The sequence below is a fragment of the Muntiacus reevesi genome, chromosome 15, assembly GCF_963930625.1.
Source record: "Muntiacus reevesi chromosome 15, mMunRee1.1, whole genome shotgun sequence".
Classification (NCBI taxonomy): domain Eukaryota; kingdom Metazoa; phylum Chordata; class Mammalia; order Artiodactyla; family Cervidae; genus Muntiacus; species Muntiacus reevesi.
In genome coordinates this window covers 28,807,251-28,831,575 of record NC_089263.1, presented here as the reverse complement: position 1 = coordinate 28,831,575, position 24,325 = coordinate 28,807,251, and the positions used below count along the sequence as shown (strand labels likewise).

Below are 24,325 nucleotides of genomic sequence, written 5' to 3'. Positions count from 1 at the left end.
TGGAGAATCCCTTGGTTAGAGGAGCCTGGCGGGCTGCAGTCCATAGGGTTGCACAGAGCTGGACACGACTGAAGTGACTTAGCACGCATGCACGCAGGCTCAGAGAGGTGGGGCCCTAGCCCAAGGTCATGCAGGTCATGAGCAGAAGATGCAGAATTTGAACCCAGATCTGTTTAAATGTGAAGTTTGGGGTCTCTCACTTCCTGTGGCTCCTCACTGTCAGATACAGATTCTGAGGGTCTACAAACAGCTAGCAGCCATTTCCAAAAAAAAGGCAAACACACACACACACACACACACATACACACACACACAACATTGCCTGTGACTCAAGGGGATTCCCAGAGTCTAGTTAAGAACACCCGTACCAAAAAAAAAAAAAAAAGAACACCCGTACCATCCTGGACCCTCCTTGCAATGCAATGCCCTTGGCCCCCAGAGCATCCTAGATAGCCCTAGAGTTCCCAGCCAGCAACCACTTCCCCCTGCCCCCCATGCAGCCAGAGCAAGAGGAGAGCCCTCCAACTGATGCAGAAAGCATTTTAGCCTCAGACACACACACACACAGAAGGAACAGATATTCCCAGTCAACAAACTCATGTAGACAAAATCAAAAGTTTATTTTTCTGTAACTCTACGAATTTTTTAAATCTCTTCCCCATTCCTCCTATGACAGAATAATTAATGTGTCCATTTCACCAAAAAAAAAAAAAAAAAACTATCATTTTCCAGTTTAAGTCAAGTCCCAGCGGTTCCACTTCTAGGGATTTATCTTAGAGCTAGACCAACTCAAGTGCATATAGTGCAGAAATAAGGTTGTTTGTTTCAGCAAAAGACTGAAAACAACCTCAGCGTTCATTGCACAGGACAGATTAAATGCATCCCGGCCAGACCATCCATGGAATGCTGTACATCCCAACAAAAGAACTGGAAAGCCCTCAATACAATAGGAAAGGTTCACCAGAGAACATTGTCAAGTATGAGAAACAAGATACAAAACTGTATGCTGTGTTATCATTTGTATATGTCTAGAATACTTCTACATGCCTGTGTGCTCAGTTGCTTCAGTCGTGACTCTTTGTGACCCCATGAACTGCAGCCTGCCAGGCTCCTCTGTCTGTGGGATTCTCCAGGCGAGAATACTGGAGTGGGTTGCCATGCCTTCCTCCAAGGGATCTTCCCAACCCAGAGATCAAACCCACGTCTCCTGCATTTCAGACAGATTCTTTACCTCTGAGTCACAGATGAAGCCCCTAGAATACTTCTAGAATGATGCAAGAGCAAGTTTTAACAGTGGTGACTCTGGGAGAAGAAATGGGTGAGCGAAGGAGGGAGAAGGATGGAAGGAAACTTCACACTTTTCATTGTGAAGTTCTCTGTGCCTCTTTTAAGAAAAAAAATTTATTGAGAAAAAAATCACACGAAGCGATTTAAAAGTGCACAATTCTGTGTCATGTTGTGCATTCACCATTTTGTGTAGCCAGCACCTCTATCTACTTCTAAAACATTCCATCCCTCAAAAAGGAAACTTTATGCCCGTTAAACAATCAACTCCCTTTGTACATTTTATCTTCCTGCTTTATCAGTGAGGGTCCTCATAAGAAAGAGATGGCCCACTCAGAGGGGCAGTTAGAGAGGGGAGGGCAGAGTTAAGGGCGCCACAAAGGATGGGAAAGCCACAGCAGGGAGTTAGACCACTCCCCAAGCCGTCTGGGCAGGAGGTCAGACAGGACCTTCAGCTGCCAGGACCAGGATGAAGCCGCTGCCAAAACTGCAGCCAGCAGGGAGAGAGCAAGAGGAGTCAAATTCCCAACCTCTTTCTATCGGCCAGCCGTTCCACTGCTGTCTGTATTGGCCTAAATCGACCAGAGGCCAGGGGCCTTGGAGATACCCATACAGGTCAGCTCCCGGGGGACCGAGCCCATGGAGAGGGAATTCGTGGAAAAGGCAGGCTAACCAGCACGTGGTTATAGACACTCTTTCAAATGAAGTTAGGTAACTGTTTTTAAAGCTCAGCAAAGTCAGACTTTGCTGCTCCCTGTCCCACCCCTTCTGTATGAGATCTGTGGTCCTGGGGCCTCAGGTGGGGTCAACCCTTCCCGCCGGGCCCACTGAGTGCCCATTCTCCTGTCAGCCTCTGTGGCCAGGGCACCGACCCTTCCCTCTGCTCATGTGGACCCCTGCTCCACTCCTGCATTGAGGAGGGCCGCCCAGGTCCTCTTGGTTCCGGTGCCCGGGGACCATCTCCTCCTCTGTGGCCTCTGCCGCATGCTCTAGGGCCTTGTTCACTTTCTTGGGAAGCCTCAGGCCCTACTAACTCCTTCTCTTCTTACTGCTCAGGAAATATACCCTAGGGAGCTGCTCTCTGAGCCCCACTCAGGGTCTGGCTTCCTTTTTGAAGTCTCTTCCCTTCTCAGCTCTCAAGATCCCTAAGAATCTGAGGGACGGGGTTGGGGGAGGGAGAATTTGTTCTGCCACACTGTACATCTTTCCAAACCTTTTCAGGCTTTCATCTTAAGCAAAGCTTTGAGCCTAAGAATTAGATGTCTTTCTTCTCTGATTCAGTATCCCCTTGGGTGGGGACTCACCACTTAGCACTCACAATGATGTCCCTCTCGGCATACCCAGTCAGCCCATGAGCATGACTTGGCCCATCACCTTCTCATGTCCAGTTGGAGCTGGCAGCCACCTTGGCCACCCTCCAAGCCATCACCCTTGTGATCTGAATAGTCAATTTGAGGCCCAGAAAGGGACAGAGGGCCTGCCCAAGGTCACAGGGAGAAGAGGTGAGTGAAAGTTTCAGGCCTCAAAGCCAGACTTCAGGCATCCTGTCTAATGTGCCTTCAGTGTATTGGGAGACAGCACCCTGGGGTCCATGCCCCGAATTTTCACGAATGCTGACAAACTCTTTCTCAGCCACCTGCATCCACCAGTTAAGAGAGCATTACCTGTGACCCAGCTGAACCTACTAACCACTTTTGGGGACATCTCGCAGGCATCTCCACCAATGCCTCCTATAGACAGTTTATATTCAGCAGAATCATGTTCCCCCTGAAGTCATGCCCACCCAGAGCCTCGGAATGTGACCTTATTTGAAAATAAGGTCTTTAGAGATATAGTTTTTTAAGATGATGTCATATTGGATAAAGATGGGCCCTAGTCTGATGACTATCGTCCTTAAGGGGATATAGGGGCAATGGCACGGAGAGGGAAGACAGTCATGTGAGGACAGAGGCAGAGACTGGACAGATGCAGCTACGAGCCGAGGAGCCTCAAGGATTGCTGGGAGCCAGAAGCCGGAAGAGAAAAAGAAAGATTCTGTCCTGGAGCCTTTAGAGCAAGGCCTTGCCGACACCTTGATTTCAGACTTCTGGCCTCCAGAACTGTAAGAGAATACATTTCTCTTTTAAGCCACCCAGTTCACGGTACTTTGTTCTGGCAAGGACTGCCCAAGGGCGGAGATTCCTGGTATTCCGAGAAAGCCCTCAGTTCGCCCTGCCCTACGTGAATTTCCCACGTCTGTTTACAGATGCCTGCAAACCCACCATCAACACCTTCTTTCCTTTAGCTGAAGGAGCAGATCCACACTTCTATTAGGTGGCCCTGGTGGTCACGCCCCTGGGTCCTTTATTACATCTGCTTCCGTGCAAACGCTTCTGTCAACTATACCGTAGTCCTCAGGGTTGGCAGTGTCCCTCTCCTTCCCCCAGACTGGGGTTCCTTGAGGGCAGGAGCCACGGGTCCTGATCAGAGTGCCAGCCTTCAGCGCAGAGCCTCGGGGAGGTGGGCTGAGACACAACAGCTTCCTGGGTGCTGTGTTGACAGTGAGGCAGGTTTGCAGGGTGAGGTTAGCAGCTACTGCAGGATCTGAATCCAGACTGGTGCTGGGAACCCCTTGTACTCTGACATGGCCTCTTAAAACCAGTGAGGAGGTTTTCTGGGGACCCAGAAGCCCTGAGCCCATTGGCCAGACTTCCTGGGAGAACCAGAGCAGATTTGCATGAAAAAGAACACTGGCTTCATTGAAATTCTTCTCGTCTTGAGTGAAAACAAAGCCACAAAGAAAAGGAAAGTTTTAATCTTGAGCAATTTCACCGTTGAGGAGTGTTTTGAGTTTCTAAAAGTGGAGAGGAAATGGGTCTCTTTGGGCCACTGCAGTCGCTGCCTCCCCCGGCCCCAGGCCCGCCCCCCTGCCCCGTCAAGGCCAACCTCCCAGGCAGAGGGAGACAGATGCCTGAGGTTGGTGCCACACAGTTCTGGAGCTGGACGCAGCTGTCCCCCCTAGAACCCCAGCATGCCGGACAGCAGAGCAGCCCCGCAGGAGAGCCTGCTGGATGCGAGCCTGGGGACCACCCAGGAAAACTTGGGAACCAGGTAAGTCGGAGGTCGGGTCTCTGTCCTCTGAGCCCGTGGCCGAGTTTTGGACCTGACTCTGCTGTGTGACCCTGGGCGGCTGCTTCACTCTCTGAGCCTCAGTCTCTTCATCTAGGAAATGAAAGAAAGGGTCTGGATGATCACTACATGGGATAAGCCCTGGAGTGGGACGTGTGTACTTCCCTGCGTGGCCCAGAGGGGCTCAACCGAAGAATGAGGTCATGACTAGGGGGCTGCAGTTGGATGGAGGAAGAAGAAGTTAGCAGACAAGAAGAATGTTTCCCTGTCTCCTCAAGGGGGAACTTTGGCAGGTGGGGTCAAGGTCAGACAAGGACAGGGGAAAGCCAGAGAGTCTGGCTCCAGCTTGCTGTGTGAGCTTGGTGGGTCCCTGCCCCTCTCTGGGCTGCAACTTCCCTGTCTGGACATGAATGCAGGGGTTGAAGTTTCCCCAAAGCCCTTCTGCTGTATGTATTCTACTAATCTGGGTTTCTCTGGTGGCTCAGTCAGTAAAGAATCCACCTGCAAAGTGGGAGACCTGGGTTCAATCCCTGGGTTGGGAAGATCCCCTGGAGGAGGGCATAGCAACCCACTCCAGTATTCTTGCCTGGAGAATCCCCATGGACAGAGGAGCCTGGCGGGCGCATCCCAATGGGTTCACAAAGTCGGAAACGACTGAGCACAACCTGTGATCCAGAGGAAGCAGATTCAATTTGTCAGTCATCACCAGTGCCCACTCTGGCCTAGGCCCTCTCCATTCACGGATGGGGGATCCCGAGAAGTTGGAACCCGGTCCTGGCCCCAGGATTCCCCAACAAGTGGGCAGGGAGAAGGCAGATACACAGACCTCCATATGCCTGTGATCTGTGCCCAGGATGGGTACAGGCCCAGAGGAGGAGAGAGGGGCTTCTATCAGACTATTTTGTTTGTTCTGGGGAGGGTTGCTGCACTGGGTCTTAGTTGTGGAACGCAGGGTCTGTAGTTGCAGCGTGCGAGCTCTTAGTTGCAGCATGTGGGATCCAGTTCCCTGACCAGGGATTGAACTCAGGCCCCCTGCTTTGAGAACGTGGAGTCTTAGCCACTGGACCATCAGGAAAGCCCTGAACATCAGACAGGCCTTGGATGGCCAGGAGGGCACTGACATTCAGAGAGGAAGAGCCGTGCGGGTAGAGGGAACAGCATTGGAATGGTGAGAAGATGCGAAGAAAGATGGGGAGCTCAGGGAGGGGTGAGGTTGGCTGGCTGCAGTGCACAGGGCAGAAGAGGAGAAGGACAAGGGAGAAATGCCAGGGTCTGAGCCCTCTGGGGAGAAGTAGATGATGTTTGAGCTACACAGTGAATGGCCATTGTTCTCATGGGAGTTATGAGGAAGGAAAGATGGAGCAAATGAAAGAAATAAATGTCAATGTGACTGACAGACAGAGGGACCCCCCCCTCAAACCCCAAGGCTGAGGGTCTGGGCCCTGCCCTGGGTCTCCAGAGAGCCCAGAGTGGACTCCTTTCCTCCCAGAAGCAGAGGCACCTTACCTGCAAGTCCTCCAAGAACTTGAGGTCCAGCCCCCTCCCTGGACGTGGGCCACACGCAGAGGGTCAATAGGACTCAAGTGGGCTGGCTGGAGCTCCCTCACCCTGGGGAATGGGCTCACAGAGGCGGGGGCCTCTTTTGCAGACTATGAAAGGAAGGCAGAGCCAGGAATGGTAGGTATATGAGGGGGCCTATGAGGGAAGAGAGGGCAGAAAACTCAGAAGGTCATTCCCCCTCTGCTTTCTTGCTTAGCAACCTTGGGTAAGTTGTTTAGCTTCTCTGAGTCTCGTTATCACTCTCTGTTCAAAGGAAGACAAAAGCCTGACCTCTGTTGACCTTGCAGAAAAATCTGTGCAGAGTCTATCAGCTGGTGTGTATGAAATGCTTCCAAACGCATAAGGGCCACCCCTCACAGGCACAGTAAACCTCCTAGGCCTTGCAGTATAGCCAGAGGAAGGAGCTTTGAGCTCTTGTTTAGCATGTTCTAAAGTCAGAAGCCATTACCACGGCTGTGATGCTCCTCATCCCTCCAGGCGGGCCCCAGGAGCACAGGGCTCCATCTCAGGCTGGCCCATCTCTCCTGGCCTTGCGGCCCCTGGCAGGCTGCTGCTCCTGGGGGAGGGTGGGTCTGCACTCCTCTAGTAGTCTGGGAGAGGCCTTATCTTCCCCCCCACTCCCCTTCCTAGGGCTTCAGAAGGAAGGCCAGAGATTGGGGAGCAGGAGACTGAGAGCAGAGGAGGGTTTGCATGCCAGGCTCACCCAAATGAGCTTCCTTTTGTATCACACCACTCGCAGGGCTAGAGGGAAGGAGCCTCTGCGGGGCTGGAGCTAGGGCGGGTCTGATGCTGATCTGGCAGCTTGTGCTCTGTGTCCTTTGAGGCCACAGTTGCAGACTGTGCCGTCCATCAGGAGTACCCATCAGATATGTCCAGAGTCCTGTTAAACTCTTGATCCAGTAGAGACACCAGCCTCCCTGAGCTGGAAGAAGCCCAAGTTGGAGGAAGAGCTTTAAAAGAACCCGAGAAGGGGACAGTTCATCCGGGGTTTGAAGGGCCATGAATGCCCCGGTGGCAGGCAGGAACATTCTGTGGACAGAAGGTGTGGTTGTGGAAGAGTTAAGGTGGCCTTTAGACCAGTTAGATTGGGTCAGACTAACTGCCTGAACTGCTAGGTCTGGATAGGCCGGTGTGGCCAGACTAGGGGCCACCAGAGTCAAAAGAAGAGGCAAAGAGGAGACTTGGGAGGCATGGATGCAGCAGAAGCAGAAGAGCCTAGTTTGTGGAGGTGGCTCTGGCAGCGGTGAATACAGGCTGGAGTTGGGTGGGCTGGAGGCAGATGCCAGAAGAAGGGAACCTGCAGAGTTGAGTGTGGCCCAGCGAAGGACAGTGACCTCTGAAATAACCATACTCCTAGACTCACAGCTGCCTTTCCCAGCTCTGCCTGCTCAAAGACTAGGTGCAGAGAGGAGACCCCTTGGAGTCAGGGGTGTGGGGCAGGCATAGGAGGCTGCTGCAAGCCTGGTGAAGAAGGCCGCTCTTACTGCTAAAGCTTCCTGTGGATGATAGGGTGTGAGCTCCCCATCTCTGGGATATGCAAGTCTGGGAGGAACAAAAAATCACAATGCAAATACTATGGAAATTATATAGGCATCTTTAAGAATATGGAATATCCAGGGCCTTCCAGTTTTCCCAACTTCCTTCCCCTCACTTCCTCATGATACAAAAAACAGTTATTGTAGTAGAATTACTTTCTTTCTCATATTTTGGATTCTTTGCTATTTATCAGTTTCCGTAAGTATACATTCATCGAGTCAAGATTATTTCTTGGAACTTCCCTGGTGGTCCAGTGGTTAAGACTCTGTGCTTCCAATGCAGAGTGTGCAGGTTCGATCACTGGTTGAGGAACTAAGATGCCACATGCTTCCTGGTATAGCCAAAATTAAAAAAAAAAAAAAAAACAGCAGTGTAGTCCTCAAACTCAAAAATATGTAATATTTTTTGCTGAATAAATATTGTCCCAGAGGACATGGGAGTATATTGTAAGTACCACTGGAAGGCAAGGTCAAGAGTCCTAGGATAAAGGGCAGAGCAAATCCCAGAAATCAGAATCCCTAGGGCAAAATAACCCTGTCCCAGACATCTGAATACAGATCTGGATGCCTTCAGGATGTAGGTCAACCCAGGCCAGTGCTGAGTTTTTGCAGGGGCTACAGAGTCGTTAACTGGGAACAGCAGAACCCACGCTGGCCTGGAGTCAGAACACTGAACTGGAAGCTGACTCACTCTGTCCCCAGGCAAGTTCCCTATTGGCAGCCTCTCAGGACAGTGAGGTTTTTCTTTAGGTCATTGAGTCTAACCCAACATTCACATATTATCAACCTCCCCTGACTTGAATAGCTCCAGGGACGAGGAGCTCACTCCTTAACTCTTTGTCCCTGCAAAAGACAGGGGCAGTGGTGGGAGAAAGTCCTGTATCACATTTGGTTCTATGTGTGCCCCCTGGGTCCTGGCTCTGTTGCCCTCCTCCACAGGCAGCCCTGGTTCCTTGCAAAGGAACATTTGAAGTCAGGGCTAGGAAGGTACTTTGGAAACTGCAAAGGGTATGACCATGTGAAGGACATCTAGGGCCTAGCATGGATTCTAGCCCCAAGAAACTGTAGCATAAGAATTTACATCTGCAAAATGTAATGGGTTGTGTTTTTTTATTAATGGACTCAAATTGTTCACTAGATGGTTTTTTACAATAAGTATTTACCCATGTAATCAACAACTCGATAGAAATATAAAACATTTTCATCACTCCAGAATGTTCTCTGTGCTTCCTTCTAGTCGATTTTCACCCCCACTCATCCTTAAATAACTAAATTTGAAAAGACACTGTTCTGTCTGCTCTTGAACATCATACGAATGGAATCCACTGTATGAGCTTTTCTATGCCTGGTTCCTTTCACTAATCACAAAGTCTACAAGATTCCTCCACGTTGTGAAGTGTTTCAGTAGTAGTGGTGCTTTTCTACTGTTGGGTAGAATGCCGTCGTGTGGCTATACCACAATTTGTTTATCCGTTCTCTTGTTGAGGGCATTTGGGTTGTTTCTGGTTTGGAGATTTTATGAATAAAGCTACTGCAAACACTCTTGTATAAGGTTTTTTGTGGACATATATACTCATTTCGTTGGAGAAGTCTCTAGGTTGTTGTATCAAAAGATCAGTTCAGTTCTGTCACTCAGTCATGTCCAACTCTTTGCAACCCCATAGACTGCAGCATGCCAGGTTTCCCTGGTCATCACCAACTCCCAAAGCTTGCTTAAACTCATGTGCATCGCATCGGTGATGCCATTCAACCATCTCATCCTTTGTCATCCCCTTCTCCTCCTGCCTACAATCTTTCCCACCATCAGGGTCTTTTCAAATGAGTCCGTTCTTCACAATAGGTGGCCAAAGTTTCAGCTTCAGCATCAGTCCTCCCAGTGAATATTCAGGACTGATTTCCTTTAGGATTGACAGGTTGGATCTCCTTGCTGTCCAAGGGACTCTCAGGAGTCTTCTTCAACACCGCAGTTCAAAGCATCAGTTCTTCGATGCTCAGCTGTCTTTATAGTCCAGCTTTCTCATCCATACATGACTACTGGAAAAACCATAGCTTTGACTAGATGGACCTTTGTTGGCAAAGTAACATCTCTGCTTTTTAATATACTGTCTAGGTTGGTCATAGCTTTTCTTCCAAGGGGCAAGCATCTTTTAATTTCATGGCTGCAGTCACCACCTGCAGTGATTTTGGAGCCCCCCAAAATAAGGTCTGTCACTGTTTCCATTATTTCCCATGATGGGACTGGATGCCATGAACTTAGTTTTCTGAATGTTGAGTTTTAAGCCAACTTTTTCACTCTCCTCTTTCACTTTCATCAAGAGGCTCTTTAGTTCTTCTTCACTTTCTGCCATAAGGGTGATGTCGTCTGCATATCTGAGGTTATTGATATTTCTCCCAGCAATCTTGATTCCAGCTTGTGCTTCATCCAGCCTGGCATTTCTCAAGATATACTCTGCATAATTTAAATAAGCAGGGTGACAATACACAACCTTGACGTGCTTCTTTACCTATTTGGAACCAGGCTGTTGTTCCATGTCCAGTCAAAAGATAGGTATACATATAGGGGGATTAAACCAGTCAATCCTAAAGGAAATCAATCCTGAATATTCATTATAAGAACTGATGATGAAGCTGAAGCTCCACTACCTTGGTCTTCTGATGTGAAGAGCCAAGTCATTGGACAAGACCCTGATGCTGGTAAAAATTGAAGGCAGAAGGAGAAGGGGGTAGCAGAGGATGAGATGGTTAGATAGCATCATCGACTCAATGGACATGAATTTGAGCAAATTCCAGGAGATAAGGAAGGACAGGGAAGCCTGGCATGCTGCAGTCCTTGGGGTCTCAAAGAGTTGGACATGACTTAGCAACTGAACAACAAATACATGTATAAGGAAGCCACCAGAGGTTTTCCAAAGTGGTCCTAGCATCCCCACAAGAAGTTTCTGTTGCTCCACATCTTTGTCATCATTAACTATTGCTACTGTTTTTAAATTATAGCTTTTCTGGTGATTGAATGGTGGTATCTCATTATAATTTTAATTTCCCTGATAATGATGTTGAACATATTTTCATGTGCCTGTTGGCCATCTCTGCATCTTCTTTTGTGAAGTATCTATCCAAAACTTTAGCCCATTTTGTAATTGGGCTTTTATTATTAAACCTTTTATTTATTTTTTTTATTAAACCTTTTATTATTGATTTGTAGAGATTTCTCCTGATATCAGTCCCTCTATGAACACATAGAACTCTTCCTCTATATGTTCTACAAGAAGTTTTATGGTTTTAGTTTTTATATTTAGGCCCATGATCCATCTCAAATTAATATTTTATTTTATCTCCACATATTTATCCAGTTCTTCAAATGCCCTTTGTTGAAAATGATTTTTTTTTTCTGTATTAAATTGTTATGGCCCCTTTGTTTAAAAATAAATGTCAACTGGCTACATGTATGAGTCTATTTCTGGATTTACTGCCTCTAAACTGTTTTTCTATCTTTATGTCAGTACCACACTGTATTCATTGGTTTAGCTTTATACTGAGTCTTGCATCAGGTAGTGTTTGTCTTTCGACTTTGTTCCTTTTTTTTTTTTTTTTTAACAAGATTGTTTTGGCTATCCTGGGTGCGGTAGACAGCCTCTAAGATGTTCCTCAGTGACTCTTGCTTTTTGGATTCTTGTGTAATTCCATATCCTTGAATGGGGACCAACCTACTAACTTATTTCTAAGAAGCAGAATATGGCAAAAGTGATGGGATTTCACTTCAGAGACCTGGTTATAAAAAGACCAGGATTTCATTTTTACTGCTCTCTCTCATTTTCTTACTTACTTTCTCTGAGGGAGAGGCCCAGGTGGCAAAGACCTGAGGGAGACCTCTGGCCATCAGCCAGTGAGGAATTGAGATCCTCAGCCCAACAACCTGCAAGGAACTGAGTTCTGCCCACAACCCCATGAGTTAAACCTTCAGCTGAGACTGACAGTTTGATGACAACGTCATGATAGATTTTGAGCCAGAGGCACTCAGCTAAACCTAGATTCTTAACCCATGGAAACTGTAAGATAATAAATGCCTATTTTTAAAAAATCACTACACCTGGGGATGCTTGTTATAGTATAATGGGTTAATAACACAATAGTTCCTTTGGTTTTTATGTTTGCTTGTTTAATATTTATTTTCATCTATTTATTTGGCTGCACCAGATTTTAGTTGTGGCAGGCAGGATCTTTAGTTGTGTCATTCGAACTAAGAGTTTGAATTAGTTTGAACTCTTAGTTCAAAACTAAGAGTTTTGAAACAGAGCAGGACTGTATGGTCCTTGCCCCCCACCCCCCACATAATGTTCTTTGCTTTGCTTTTGCCTGTGGAAAACTTTAGTCAAAGAATAAGTTTACAAACTCAATGGCTGATTCATGTCAATGTATGACAAAACCCACTGAAATGTTGTGAAGTAATTGGCCTCCAACTAATAAAATTAAATTAAAAAAAAAAAAAAAAGAATAAGTTTAATCAGAGAAGTGAGAAATACTGAAACAAAGGAAAACAGTCTACAGAGAATAAATGATAATAATGTAGTCAATAAACATAGTCAAGGACCTTTAGTTCTTTCTCAAGGGCTGTAGATAATATTCTGAGCCATATCCCGTGAGCTGTCTTATAGATACCAAAACCCCAGGTGGAGAAGTTAACTACATGATGACCAGACTCTAACCAGGACTTGAGCTGCCATAATTCTGAGAATTAACTGCAAAGAAATGGGAACACGTGTACCCCAGAACTGAAGATTAACTGTACCTAAAACTGTACCTAAGATGATGCTAATCAGACCACTGATGACCAGTTGAAGATGACTGTTAGAGATGACTATGTTGTTTCTGCATGTAACAGCATCCCCTACTCTGTCTATAAATGCTCTCACCCTGTGCTTGTCAGGGGAAGGAGTCAACCTTTGGACAGATATCCACCACCCGTTGCCAGTACCCGAAATAAAGCAAACTTTCCTTTTCACCAACCTGGCCTGCTTAATGGTTTTTCAGGGGCAAGCCTCTGGACCCGCCCCCTTCCCTGCTCCCACTCATTTCCATAATAGTTTCAGCATGTGGGGTCTAGTTCCCCGATCAGGGATCAAATCTGGGGATCAAATCTGGGACCCCTTCGTTGCAGAGTCAGCCACTGGGGCACCAGGGAAGTCCACACAATAGCTCCTTTGTATTCTCATGCAAAATTTAGAATTATCTAGTCACGGAACTTTATTGGTGGCTCAGAGGTAATGAATCTGCCTGCCAATGCAGGAGACTCAGGCTCAATCCTTTGTTCTGGAAGATAGCCTGGAGAAGGAAAAGGCAACCTACTCCAGTATTCTTGCCTGGGAAATCCCATGTACAGAGGAGCCTAGCCAGCTATATAGTCCATAGGGTCGCAAGAAGTCAGACAAGAATTAGCAACTAAACAACTCAGTCTCAACAAAAAAGGCTGTTGGAATTTGACTGAGAATAAATTGAATCTATGTTTCAAACTGGGGAGAATTTCCTGATTAATGAACTTGTTATGTATTTCCATTTATTTAGATCTTTGATTTCTCTCAGCTGTGAATTGTAGTTTTCAGTGTAGATGTCTTACATACTTTTTTCCTAAACTTGTTCCTTAGAATTGTATGGGTTTTGATACTATGTAAATTGTATTTTGTAATTCATTTTCTAATCATTTGTTTTTTGTATAGAAATACAATTGATTTAAAATAAAATATTGACCTGTGATCCATTTGCTAGTTCTAGTGCTTTTTCGGGGGGTAGATTCCTTCGGATTTCTTATGCATACAAATTTGTTATCTATTTTAAAAGATAGCTTTACTTCTTCTACTTGCTTCCAATCATTTCACTTTTTACTTTGTCTTGCCTTGTTGCACTGACTAGGACCTCTGATATAACACTGAATAGAGACAGTAAGAGCAGACACCCTTGCCTTGTTTCTAATATATTTAGCATTCCCAGTGATCTTTATCCCCTCTTGTAGATCTGTTGCAGGAAGGGGGACCCCTTCCAGGGCCCAAAACTGGGTTCTTATCTAACACTCAGAAATGAATTATCCGAGGAGACACATGCTGGCAAAGCAGAAGATTTTATTGGGAAAGGGCACCCGGGGGGAGACCAGCAGGGTAAGAGGACCCAGGAGAACAGCTCTGTCACATGGCTGGCAGTCTCCGGTTTTATGGTGATGGGATTGTTTCCAGGTTGTCTTTAGCCAGCCATTCTGACTCAGAGTCCTTCCTGGTGGTGCACGCCTTGTTCAACCAAGATGGATGCCAGAGAGAAGGATTCTGGAGGGTGGTCAGACATGTGGTATCTCCTTTTGACCTTTCCCGAACTCTTCTGGTTGGTGGAGGCTTATTAGTTCCATGTTTCTTACAGGATCTCCTGTCATAAAACAACTCATGCAAATGGTTGCTATGGTGCCTGGTCAGGGTGGGCGGTTTCAATCAGTGTGCTTCCCCTAAAAACTTCCCCCTGAGAGACTTCACACTCAAGATACTTCTTGGGAATTAGGGTAGAGGTCTCTTTCATCTGTAACTTCTTCCTGCTGTGCATGGCCATAGGCCTACCTAGCAGAGCAGAAATATCTCTCTACCTGATCTAAGTCAAGGTTATTTTTTAGCCTTGACTGAAACCAGCATTCACCCTTGTAATAACCGCACTTCAGTTTGAAACTGTTGGCTTCTCTTAGAGATGAAATAGACAGGGGCCAAACAGGAGACCTATAGGATGGTCATCACTGGTCCCCAGAAACAGGAGGCAACATTTGGGGTGAGGGCTGCAGGGCTTGTGATTTTTTCTTTTTTTTGATTGATTGGTGGTGAGGCAACAGAGCAGTGCTCCAAGAATTTTGTGTTTAGTCTGAAGTTACCATCCTACACATAGATGGGGGCTCCAGTTCTGTAGAAGAACTTACAGACATTTTTATGCATATTTCTTTGAGTAGGAACCAGAACCCTGTCTCAAGGCTGTGCCACCATTTGACTGTTTCTCCTCTGTTTCTGTAACCCCTCTCTTCCCTGATTAGCAATTGTTTGAATCCACCCATTGGAACTCAGAGAAGGTCAAGGAGGCTGAATGAAGCCTATATTCTACAGACAAGAAATGGAAAACACAGAACGGATCTGTACCCCAGAGCCCCACAGAGTCCTGCTCAGTTTTAATTTAGGGACCTGGGCAACTATGTCTGTGATAACTTCCTGTCAAAATGGGGCATAGGACTGCTTCAGCTTGGAGAATAGACACTGAATTGGAAGTATTCCTGAGTTCCAAGTCCTAGATCTGAGCCTTGTATGATTAAAATCTCAATCCCTTGGTCTTCCATTTTGCTGTAACAGACCCAGTTAGAAGTAGCTGGAGGAGGAATAACTGGAATTTTAATAGACAAAATAAATCTCATTTCTTATTAGAACAATAGGCCTGAAACCCAGTCTGGACCTGGCACTTCAGGGAGACTTGTAGCCAGGCAGCCAGTTGCCTAGTTTTATAAAAAGTAACATTGCAGTTACTAGCTTCCAGCAGACCTTGTTTTGAGAATGGTGGCATCTAAGCTTGACACAACTCAGAAATCAGAAAGTCACTCAGAAAGTGTTTAACAGTACAACGTCTAATCTGAAATTACACCCATAGTATCATCTAGTTATTTCCCAGGATGTCTGAACCATAGCTACTCAATTTTGACTTTTAATGTAAATTTTCCTTAATAGCCAAAGCAAATGTCACCATTAATGATGTCAGTGTTTCTCTAGATATGAGAAGATGCAAGAATTGTGACTCATAAAATCTTCTGAAAAGAACTAATTATCTGAAGGCCTGTTCTGCCAGTTTTTCCCAGAGCGCAGAGTGCCTCATTCCTGATTTTCACCCTGAATTCCTTTCAGGGGAGTTGATGGTCAGCAGTTGCAGTGGCCATGATTTAATCTTTGTAGACATAGATGGCAGTTTTCAGTTGGCAGAGTCCCTTTTGGTTCATAAATTTGCCCATGATTTTGAGGGGGGCATTTCATGACCATTTTATCCCATGGTGCTGAGAATGTCCATTCTCAGGTTTGGCAAAGATTTTGTTGACAGGCCACTCAATGTGCTGTTACTGGACTAGGCCATCCAGGAAAACATTCCTTCTTGTTGCTTCTTTCCATATCTAGAGTTACACTGTTACCATCATTGATCTCACACAGAACTATATATTATTTTATCAGAGGCCTCAGTCACACATTTGGCAGTGTAAGAAACAGCAATTTTGTAAAACAGGTGAAATACAAATAACATAGCTAGCAGTATTAGTAAAGTCACAAGTAAGACTTAAGTTAAGAGCTTCCATTAGATGTAGCCCAGTATATCCCAGGTCATCTGACTTAGTATACTCTGTACGAAATTTTATCTTCCAGGGAAATTATATATTGGCACTGTCTATAAGGCACATAGCTCAGTTTTCTAGTGTTACTAGACTGATTATTCTTCAGTTCAGTTCAGTTCAGTCACTCAGTCGTGTCCGACTCTTTGTGACCCTGTGAATTGCAGCACGTTAGGCCTCCCTGTCCATCACTAACTGCCAGAGTATACTCAAACTCATGCCCATCGAGTCGGTGATGCCATCCAGCCATCTCATCCTCTGTCGTCCCCTTCTCCTCCTGCCCTCAATCCCTTCCAGCATCAGGGTCTTTTCCAATGAGTCAACTTTTCGGATAAGGTGGCCAGAGTATTGGAGTTTCAGCTTCAGCATCAGTCCTTCCAATGAACACCCAGGACTTATCTCCTTTAGGAAGGACTGGTTGGATCTCCTTGCAGTCCAAGGGACTCTCAAGAGTCTTCTCCAACACTACAGTTCAAAAGGATCAATTTTTTGGTGCTCAGCTTTCTTCACAGTCCAACTCTCACATCCATACATGACCACTGGAAAAACCATAGCCTTGACCAGATGGACATTTGTAATGTCTCTGTTTTTTAATATGCTGTCTAGGTTGGTCATAACTTTCCTTCCAAGGAGCAAGCATCTTTTAATTTCATGGCTGCAGTCACCATCTGCAGTGATTTTGGAGCCCCCCCCAAATAAAGTCTGACACTGTTTCCACTGTCTCCCTGTCTATTTCCCATGAGGTGATGGAACCAGATGCTATGATCTTAGTTTTCTGAATGTTGAGCTTTAAGCCAACTTTTTCACTCTCTTTCACTTTCATCAAGAGGCTTTTTAGTTCCTCTTCACTTTCTGCCATAAGGGTGGTGTCATCTGCATATCTGAGGTTATTGATATTTCTCCTGGCAATCTTGATTCCAGCTTGTGCTTCTTCCAGTCCAGCATTTCTCATGATGTACTCTGCATATAAGTGAAATAAGCAGGGTGACAATATACAGCCTTGACGCACTCCTTTTCCTGTTTGGAACCAGTCTGTTGTTCCATGTCCAGTTCTAACTGTTGCTTCCTGACCTGCAAACAGGTTTCTCAAGAAGCAGGTCAGGTGGTCTTGTATTCCCATCTCTTTCAGAATTTTCCACAGTTTATTGTGATCCACACAGTCAAAGGCTTTGGCATAGTCAATAAAGCAGAAATAGATGTTTTTCTGGAACTCTCTTCCTTTTTTGATGATCCGGCGGATGTTGGCAATTTGATCTCTGGTCCTCTGCCTTTTCTAAAACCAACTTGAATATCTGGAAGTTCTCAGTTCACGTATTGCTGAAGCCTGGCTTGGAGAATTTTGAGCATTACTTTAATAGCGTGTGAGATGAGTGCAATTGTGCGGTAGTTGGAGCATTCTTTGGGATTGCCTTTCTTAGGGATTGTAATGAAAACTGACCTTTTCCAGTCCTGTGGCCACTGCTGAGTTTTCCAAATTTGCTGGCATATTGAGTGCAGCACTTTCACAGCACCATCTTTCAGGATTTGAAACAGCTCAACTGAAATTCCATCACATCCACTAGTGTGATGTTCGTAGTGATGCTTCCTAAGGCCCACTTGACTTCACATTCCAGGATGTCTGGCTCTAGGTGAGTGATCACACCATTGTGATTATCTGGGTCACGAAGATCTTTTTTGTATAGTTCTTCTGTGTATTCTTGCCACCTCTTCTTAATATCTTATGCTTCTGTTAGGTCCATATCATTTCTGTCCTTTATTGAGCCCATCTTTGCATGAAATGTTCCCTTGGTATCTCTAATTTTCTTGAAGAAATCTCTAATCTTTCCCATTCTGTTGTTTTACTCTATTTCTTAGTATGATTTAATTGTTTCCAACATAGAGGAAACTTAAAACCTAAATTACCATAGCCTGGTGTTATCTATACAAATCCATCCCATAATTGTGGGAGATTTTTTCCTCCTTTGCTGAAACTTTGCTTGTTGCTCTGATTGAGTTTGAGTAATAGAAGAAAGCTTAAATTTATGGCCAGAGTCAGGGCAGGCATTATTAATTGGCCTGGTGAGGGAGTCCCATCTAGTAATATCAATAGTGACCTGAATATGACTATAATTTTTTTAAAATAAATTTTCTCAGGGCCAACCAGTTAAAGCCTTGTAGTAGAGAAATTTACCAAGGTAACCCAGAACTAGATACAGGTAATTGGTCAAAAACCCAACAGTTGGATTGATTTCTACTAGCATAGGATCAGGCCTATCATAGAAAAGTATTTGATTTATATACAAAGGTCTAAGAAGTCAAGAAAACATTATAAATGATCATATGAATCAGGTCCAGCATCTTGAGCAAGCAGTCTACCTCTGATGTTGTCATCTTCTCATCCTGGTGTAGTGTAGTTTCTCCTCTGAGCATCATTTTAAGGTGAGATCAGGTCAGCTGTCTTCTCTATAGACCAGTCCCGTGTAGGGGCCTTTGGAAGTGGGAATTAATAATTTCCCTTCAGTTTCATTGTGCATGAGCTAGTTAAGAGTACCTGATAAAAAAGTCCTTCCATCCAGGTTGGAGACCATCCCTTAAATTATGTCTTGTTCTAGTCCTGCTTGCAGGTCATGAGGCATCTGATCTTCATCCAAAGATAGGTTACTGAGATAAGCTTCAGAAACAAACTTAGGGTGTTCTTTAAGAATTCAATTAAATTTTACATTAATATCACATAACAGCAAAGAACTATCCAAGAAATGAGTCTTACTAGATGCAGACCTCCATTAACAAACTGGGATTTAACATTTATTGAAACATCTTTTTCTCCCTAAAATTACCCTCATTTTTATCAAATATAACCAAATTAAGGCTAGTTTGTTTGCAAAATAGGTCTGCTGTCACTAATTTTGGCCTGATAATTTATATAACCATAATTGATCATAAACTTTTTATTTTGCTGAAATGTTTATAGAGTCTCAGACAGAAATTTTAAAATAAAACAAGGCTGGGAAACTCACACCAAAGGCTTATCACAGATTTCACCTAACAAATCTAGGTGAATTCTTCCTTTTTAAGGTCTCAAAAATTCCTTGAGGTTTTTGTACCTGTTAGTGAGACAACCTTCCTAACTAATTTGATAAACTTACTGGAAACCTAAGAGTTTCCAATTTCTGGAGGAGTCAGGTAGAGAGAAAATAAAATTGTTTTGTCTATAACATAGAATTTTACCAAATTATTGTCATAATTAGTTTGAGAGGAAGGTTTTCCCTACTCCTGAAAAACACAAGATTCAAACCTGTAATTTTTCAGATAGAAACCATAAAAGTTATAAGCATATTCACTGGTTCATTCAGTCCTTTGTTAACTTTTGTGAAGTCGTCAGGTTTTTCATTAGAATATTAGGACATATCAGAATGTTAAGAGCTCCATATAATTTCTAGGATATCTATATCAGTAATATTTACTGTACATTATAACACAAGAGGATTTATTACTCATTTGATAATATTTTTCATGTAATCTAGCCAACCAAATAAACATAGTTTAGTTTCTCTCTTTGGGATGTTTCAATGGCCCTCTGAAGCACCCCAAAGTTAGCTAGAAGTCAAAGGAACTTCAAAAGAATTTAGTTTAGGAAGTTTTGTCAAAAAAAATCAATTAAAAGGATTTAGAACATTTGGTCAGATTTAGTTAATATTGATGGGTGTATCATTTGGCTTGTTGATATGTCACGATAGGGATGAGTGTATATACCAAGGCTCAAGGTCTAGTGAAAGTTGACTCTGCCATCTTGGACCTAACCAGTTTTGGCTCTAACCAGTTTTCCTATGGCTGTGTCATTCTTAAAACAATCCATTTATATAACTAATTTTAATTCAATTAAAAAAAAATCCTGATCATGCATAACTCTTTTTAGTATTTTGTCATCTTTTTTTTTTTTTTAACTGAAAACATACTTCCTACTTTCCTTTAGCAACCAAGAGCTAACTTTTATATTAGCATTTTATAGATTGGTGAGCATAAATACCAGTAAAAATTTCCAAAACCCTTGCTTTCTTAAAACATTTTAGGATGGCACCAAACATTATTCATTTATAGTCCCAAATCTCTTTTAGTTTTTCTGTAAAAGAGTTTAATAGTAAATGTTCCAAAGTCTATTTTATTTGGAAATGACCTAACTATTTGATATTCTTCCAACACTTAGTTAAGCACAACCCTTAGAAATTCAGGTTACCCCAATCTGGAGAGACTATTTTAAACAGATATTCCTAAAGCATAATTATTCATAATAGAGCTTATCTAAAAGCTCATATCTCATTTACAATTTTTTTTAGAAGTTTCTTCACTCGAGGTAATTTCCTTGTTGACATAACAGATATGGTAATATTTAACTTATATTAAACCTAGGTACAATGAAAATATTCTACTTAATGTTAATTACTCTAAGATATGTCTATATTAGATAGGTCAACAAACAAACATTAATATCAGGTATTTAATACTGAATATTTACCATTTCACATGAACTGGAATTTAGTTTAATTTAGAATTATTTGATTTGTAAATGTTTACCTTTCTTTAAGCCAATTAAATAGATCTTTTTTGCAAATTAACCTAAAAAATATTACCCAGAGCCAAAGACATACCAAGACATATTTAGACAGACACAAAACAAAATCTAGGTTCATTTTCTAAGTTTAGTCATGAATTAGGTATTACAACATAAAATTTACTAGTTTATAAAAAAACAGTTGGAATAAATAAAATTTTTAAAGGTGTTTTCCCATTTTTCCTCAGTCTCAGGAGTTAGAGATGGTCTAAATAAGTGTTCCTGAGAGCCCTTGTCTCAAGGCACAGGGAAAATCAAGTTCTAACAAAATGGTGGTAAGTCTAAACCAAATGGTGGCCAGACAAAGCAAAATGGCCATCAAAAATCACAACGCAGAACACAGAGTTAAAACACATATAAACCTGGTAAGTCTTCATCAGACACTCCCTTAAATACAAGCATACAGTCTCTCAGAAAACCTCCTAGAGAGACACAGAACTTCAGATCCAAGCACTAACAGAGTAAAGGAAAATATCTCAGGTCTTCAAAGATTTCAAAGGGAGGGAAGGAAACCAGGTTGAAAGAAGAAGGGGGAGGAGGTAGGAGAGGGGGCAAAAAGGGTAGTCTTACAGAAGTCTCCTGCCATCAGCAGATACCCAGGTGTTTCAGGACTTTACCCTGGGCCTCCAGAGAAGGGAGGACTGGAACTCAGCCCTACCAGAAACCAGACCAGAACAGAACCAGAATTCGAGTTCTCTGCCAAGAGGAGGTGATCAGTCTCCAATGCTCAGCCCAGGCTGAGGCCTTTTGACCAGATTCCTGCATCCAGGACCCAGGGACTAGAAAAAAGGGGAAGGATAGGAAGGGTTAAGGAGAGGAAAGAGAGAGGGAAGGGAAGAGAGGTCAATGAAGTCTCTTGTTCCCCACCGGTCAGGGCACTCTGGCTAGTTGTCTGCGTCAGGAGGAGACCAGGGACAAAAGGGTCCCAGTTGCGGCCGCTGGGTCTGGTCCATTGGCAGGAAAGCTGGCCCCTGAGTACCCCAAGTGGTCAGGATGTCAGTCGCAGCAAAGAAGAGTCCCCGCCAGAGTTGCCATTTGTTGCAGGAAGGGGGGTCCCTTCTAGGGCCCTAAACTGGGCTCTTGTCTAACACTCAGAAATGAATTGTCTGAGGAGATACATATGCTGACAAAGCAGGAGATTTTACTGGGACAGGGCACCTGGGCGGAGACCAGCAGGTTAAGCGAACCCAGGAGAACAGCTCTGTCACGTGGCTTACAGTCTTGGGTTTTATGGTGATGGGATTATTTCCAGGTTATCTTTAGCCAATCATTCTGACTCAGAGTCCTTCCTGGTGGTGCACGCCTTGTTCAGCCAAGATGGATGCCAGAGAAAAGGAAGCTGGGAAGTGGTCAGACAGGTGGTGTCTCCTTTTGACCTTTCCCAAACTCTTCTGGTTGGTGGAGGTTTACTAGTTCTATGTTCCTTACCAGGACCTCCTGTTGTAAAACAACTCATGCAAATGGTTACTATGGTGCCTGACCAGGGTGGGCAATTTCAATCTGTGTGCTTTTCCTAACAAATCCAAGTTTTCATCTGGTGTAATTCCCATTAACCTGAATAAACTCTTATAGCATTTCTTGTAGTGAATATGTTGGGGTTATTTCTTGCTGCTTAACAACTCAAAACTGCAGTGCCTCAAGCCAACAACAATCCCTTATTTTTTCTCATGGTTTCTATGGGTCAGTAATTCAGGAGCAATTTAGCTAAGTGGTTCTAGCTTAGGGTCTATCATGAGGTTACACTCAAGATGTCAACCAGGGTAACACTCATCTGGATGGAAGGCCCTCTTTCAAGCTCATTTATATAAGGTTATTGGCAGACCTATGTTCTTCATTTGCTGTGTTAGTTTCCTATTGCCACTGTAACAATTCACCATAAACTTAGTGGTTTAAAGCAGCATAAATTTATTCTTTCACAATTCTAGAGGGCAGAAGTCTGAAATCAGTTTCATGGGGCTAAAATCAAGGTGTCAGCAGGGTTATGCTCCTTTCAGAGGCTGTAGGGGAGAATCCCCTCTTCTTTGCCTCTTTCCTTTTTCCTCTTCTTTCCTCTACCAACATCTACCCTTGGCTTGTGGTTATACCACTCCAGTCTCCGCTCTGTGCTGACACTGCCTTCTTCTCTTTTGTGCCTGTCAAATCTCCCTCTATCTCCCTCTTGTGATACCTGGGACTGCAATTCAGTTTAGTTCAGTTCAGTCGTTCAGTCGTGTCTGACTCTTTGAGACTCCATGGACTGCAGCAAGCCAGGCTTCCCTGTCCATCACCAACTCCTGGAGCCTACTCAAACTCATGTCCATTGCGTCGGTGATGCCATCCAACCATCTCATCCTCTGTCATCCCCTTCTCCTCCTGCCTACAATCTTTCCCAGAATCAGGGTCTTTTCTAGTGAGTCGGTTCTTCGCAGTAGGTGGCCAAATTATTGGAGTTTCAGTTTCAACATCAGTCCTTCCAAAGTATATTCAAGACTGATTTCCTTTAGATTGATTGGTTGGATCTCCTTGCAGTCCAAGGGACTTTCAGGAGTCTTCTCTAACACCACAGTTCAAAGCATCAATTATTCGGCACTCAGCTTTCTCTATAGTCCAACTCTCACATCCATAAATGACGACTGGAAAAACCATAGCTTTGACTAGATGGACCTTTGTTGGTAAAGTAATGTCTCTGCTTTTTAATATACTGTCTAGGTTGGTCATAGCTTTTCTTCCAAGGGGCAACCATCTTTTAATTTCATGTCTGCAGTCACCATCTGCAGTAATTGTGGAGCCCCCCAAAAACAAAGTCTGTCACTGTTTCCATTGTTTCCCCATCTATTTGCTGTGAAATGATGGAACCAGATGCCATGAACTTAGTTTTTTGAATGTTGAATTTTAAGTCAGCTTTTTCACTCTCCTATTTCACTTTCATCAAGAGGCTCTTTAGTTCTTCATTTTCTGCCATAGGGTGGTGTCATCTGCATATCTGAGATTATTGATATTTCTCCCAGCAATCTTGATTCCAGCTTGTGCTTCATCCAGCCTGATATTTCACATGATGTACTCTGCATATAAGTTAAATAAGCAGAGTGATAATATACAGCCTTGATGTACTCCTTTCCTGATTTGGAACCAGTCTATTGTTACATGTCCAGTTCTAAGTATTGTTTCTTGACCTGCATACATTTCTCAGGAGGCAGGTAAAGTGGTCTGATATTCTCATCTCTTTAAGAATTTTCCACAGTTTGTTGTGATCCACACAGTCAAAGGCTTTGGCATGGTCAATAAAGCAGAAGTAGATGCTTTTCTGTAACTCTCTGGCTTTCTCGATGATCCAACAGATGCTGGCAATTTGATCTCTGCTTTCTCTGCCTTTTCTAAAACCAGCTTGCACACCTGGAAGTTCACAGTTCACGTATTGCTGAAGCCTGGCTTGGAGAATTTTGAGCATTACTTAGCTAGCGTATGAGATGAGTGCAATTGTGTGGTAGTTTGAACATCCTTTGGCATTGCCTTTCTTTGGGATTGGAATGAAAACTGACCTTTTCAGTCCTGTGGCCTCTGCTGAGTTTTCCAAATTTTCTGACATATTGAGTGCAGCACTTTCACAGTACCATCTTTCAGGATTTGAAATAGCTCAACTGGAATTCCGTCACATCCACTAGTGTGATGTTCGTAGTGATGTTTTCTAAGGCCCACTTGACTTCACATTCCAGAATGTCTGACTCTAGGTGAGTGATCACACCATCATGATTATCTGGGTCATGAAGATCTTTTTTGTATAGTTCTTCTGCACATTCTTGCCACCTCTTCTTAATATCTTCTGTTTCTGTTAGGTCCATACTCTTTCTGTCCTTTATTGTGCCCATCTTTGCATGAAATGTTCCCTCAGTGTCTCTA

The 24,325-nt window shown here is 44.0% G+C and overlaps 1 protein-coding gene across 1 annotated transcript in view; it reads left to right on the top strand.

Annotated features, from left to right (window-relative positions):
- Window positions 1-4,279: 4,279 nt before the first annotated feature.
- Window positions 4,280-24,325, top strand: part of ACSBG1 (acyl-CoA synthetase bubblegum family member 1) — a 64,576-nt gene continuing 44,530 nt past the window's right edge. Inside the window, exon 1 of the mRNA XM_065906747.1 lies at window positions 4,280-4,374. Within this exon, the coding sequence (XP_065762819.1) occupies window positions 4,295-4,374 (80 nt within the window). The 5' untranslated portion in view covers window positions 4,280-4,294. The remainder of the gene's footprint in view (window positions 4,375-24,325) is intronic.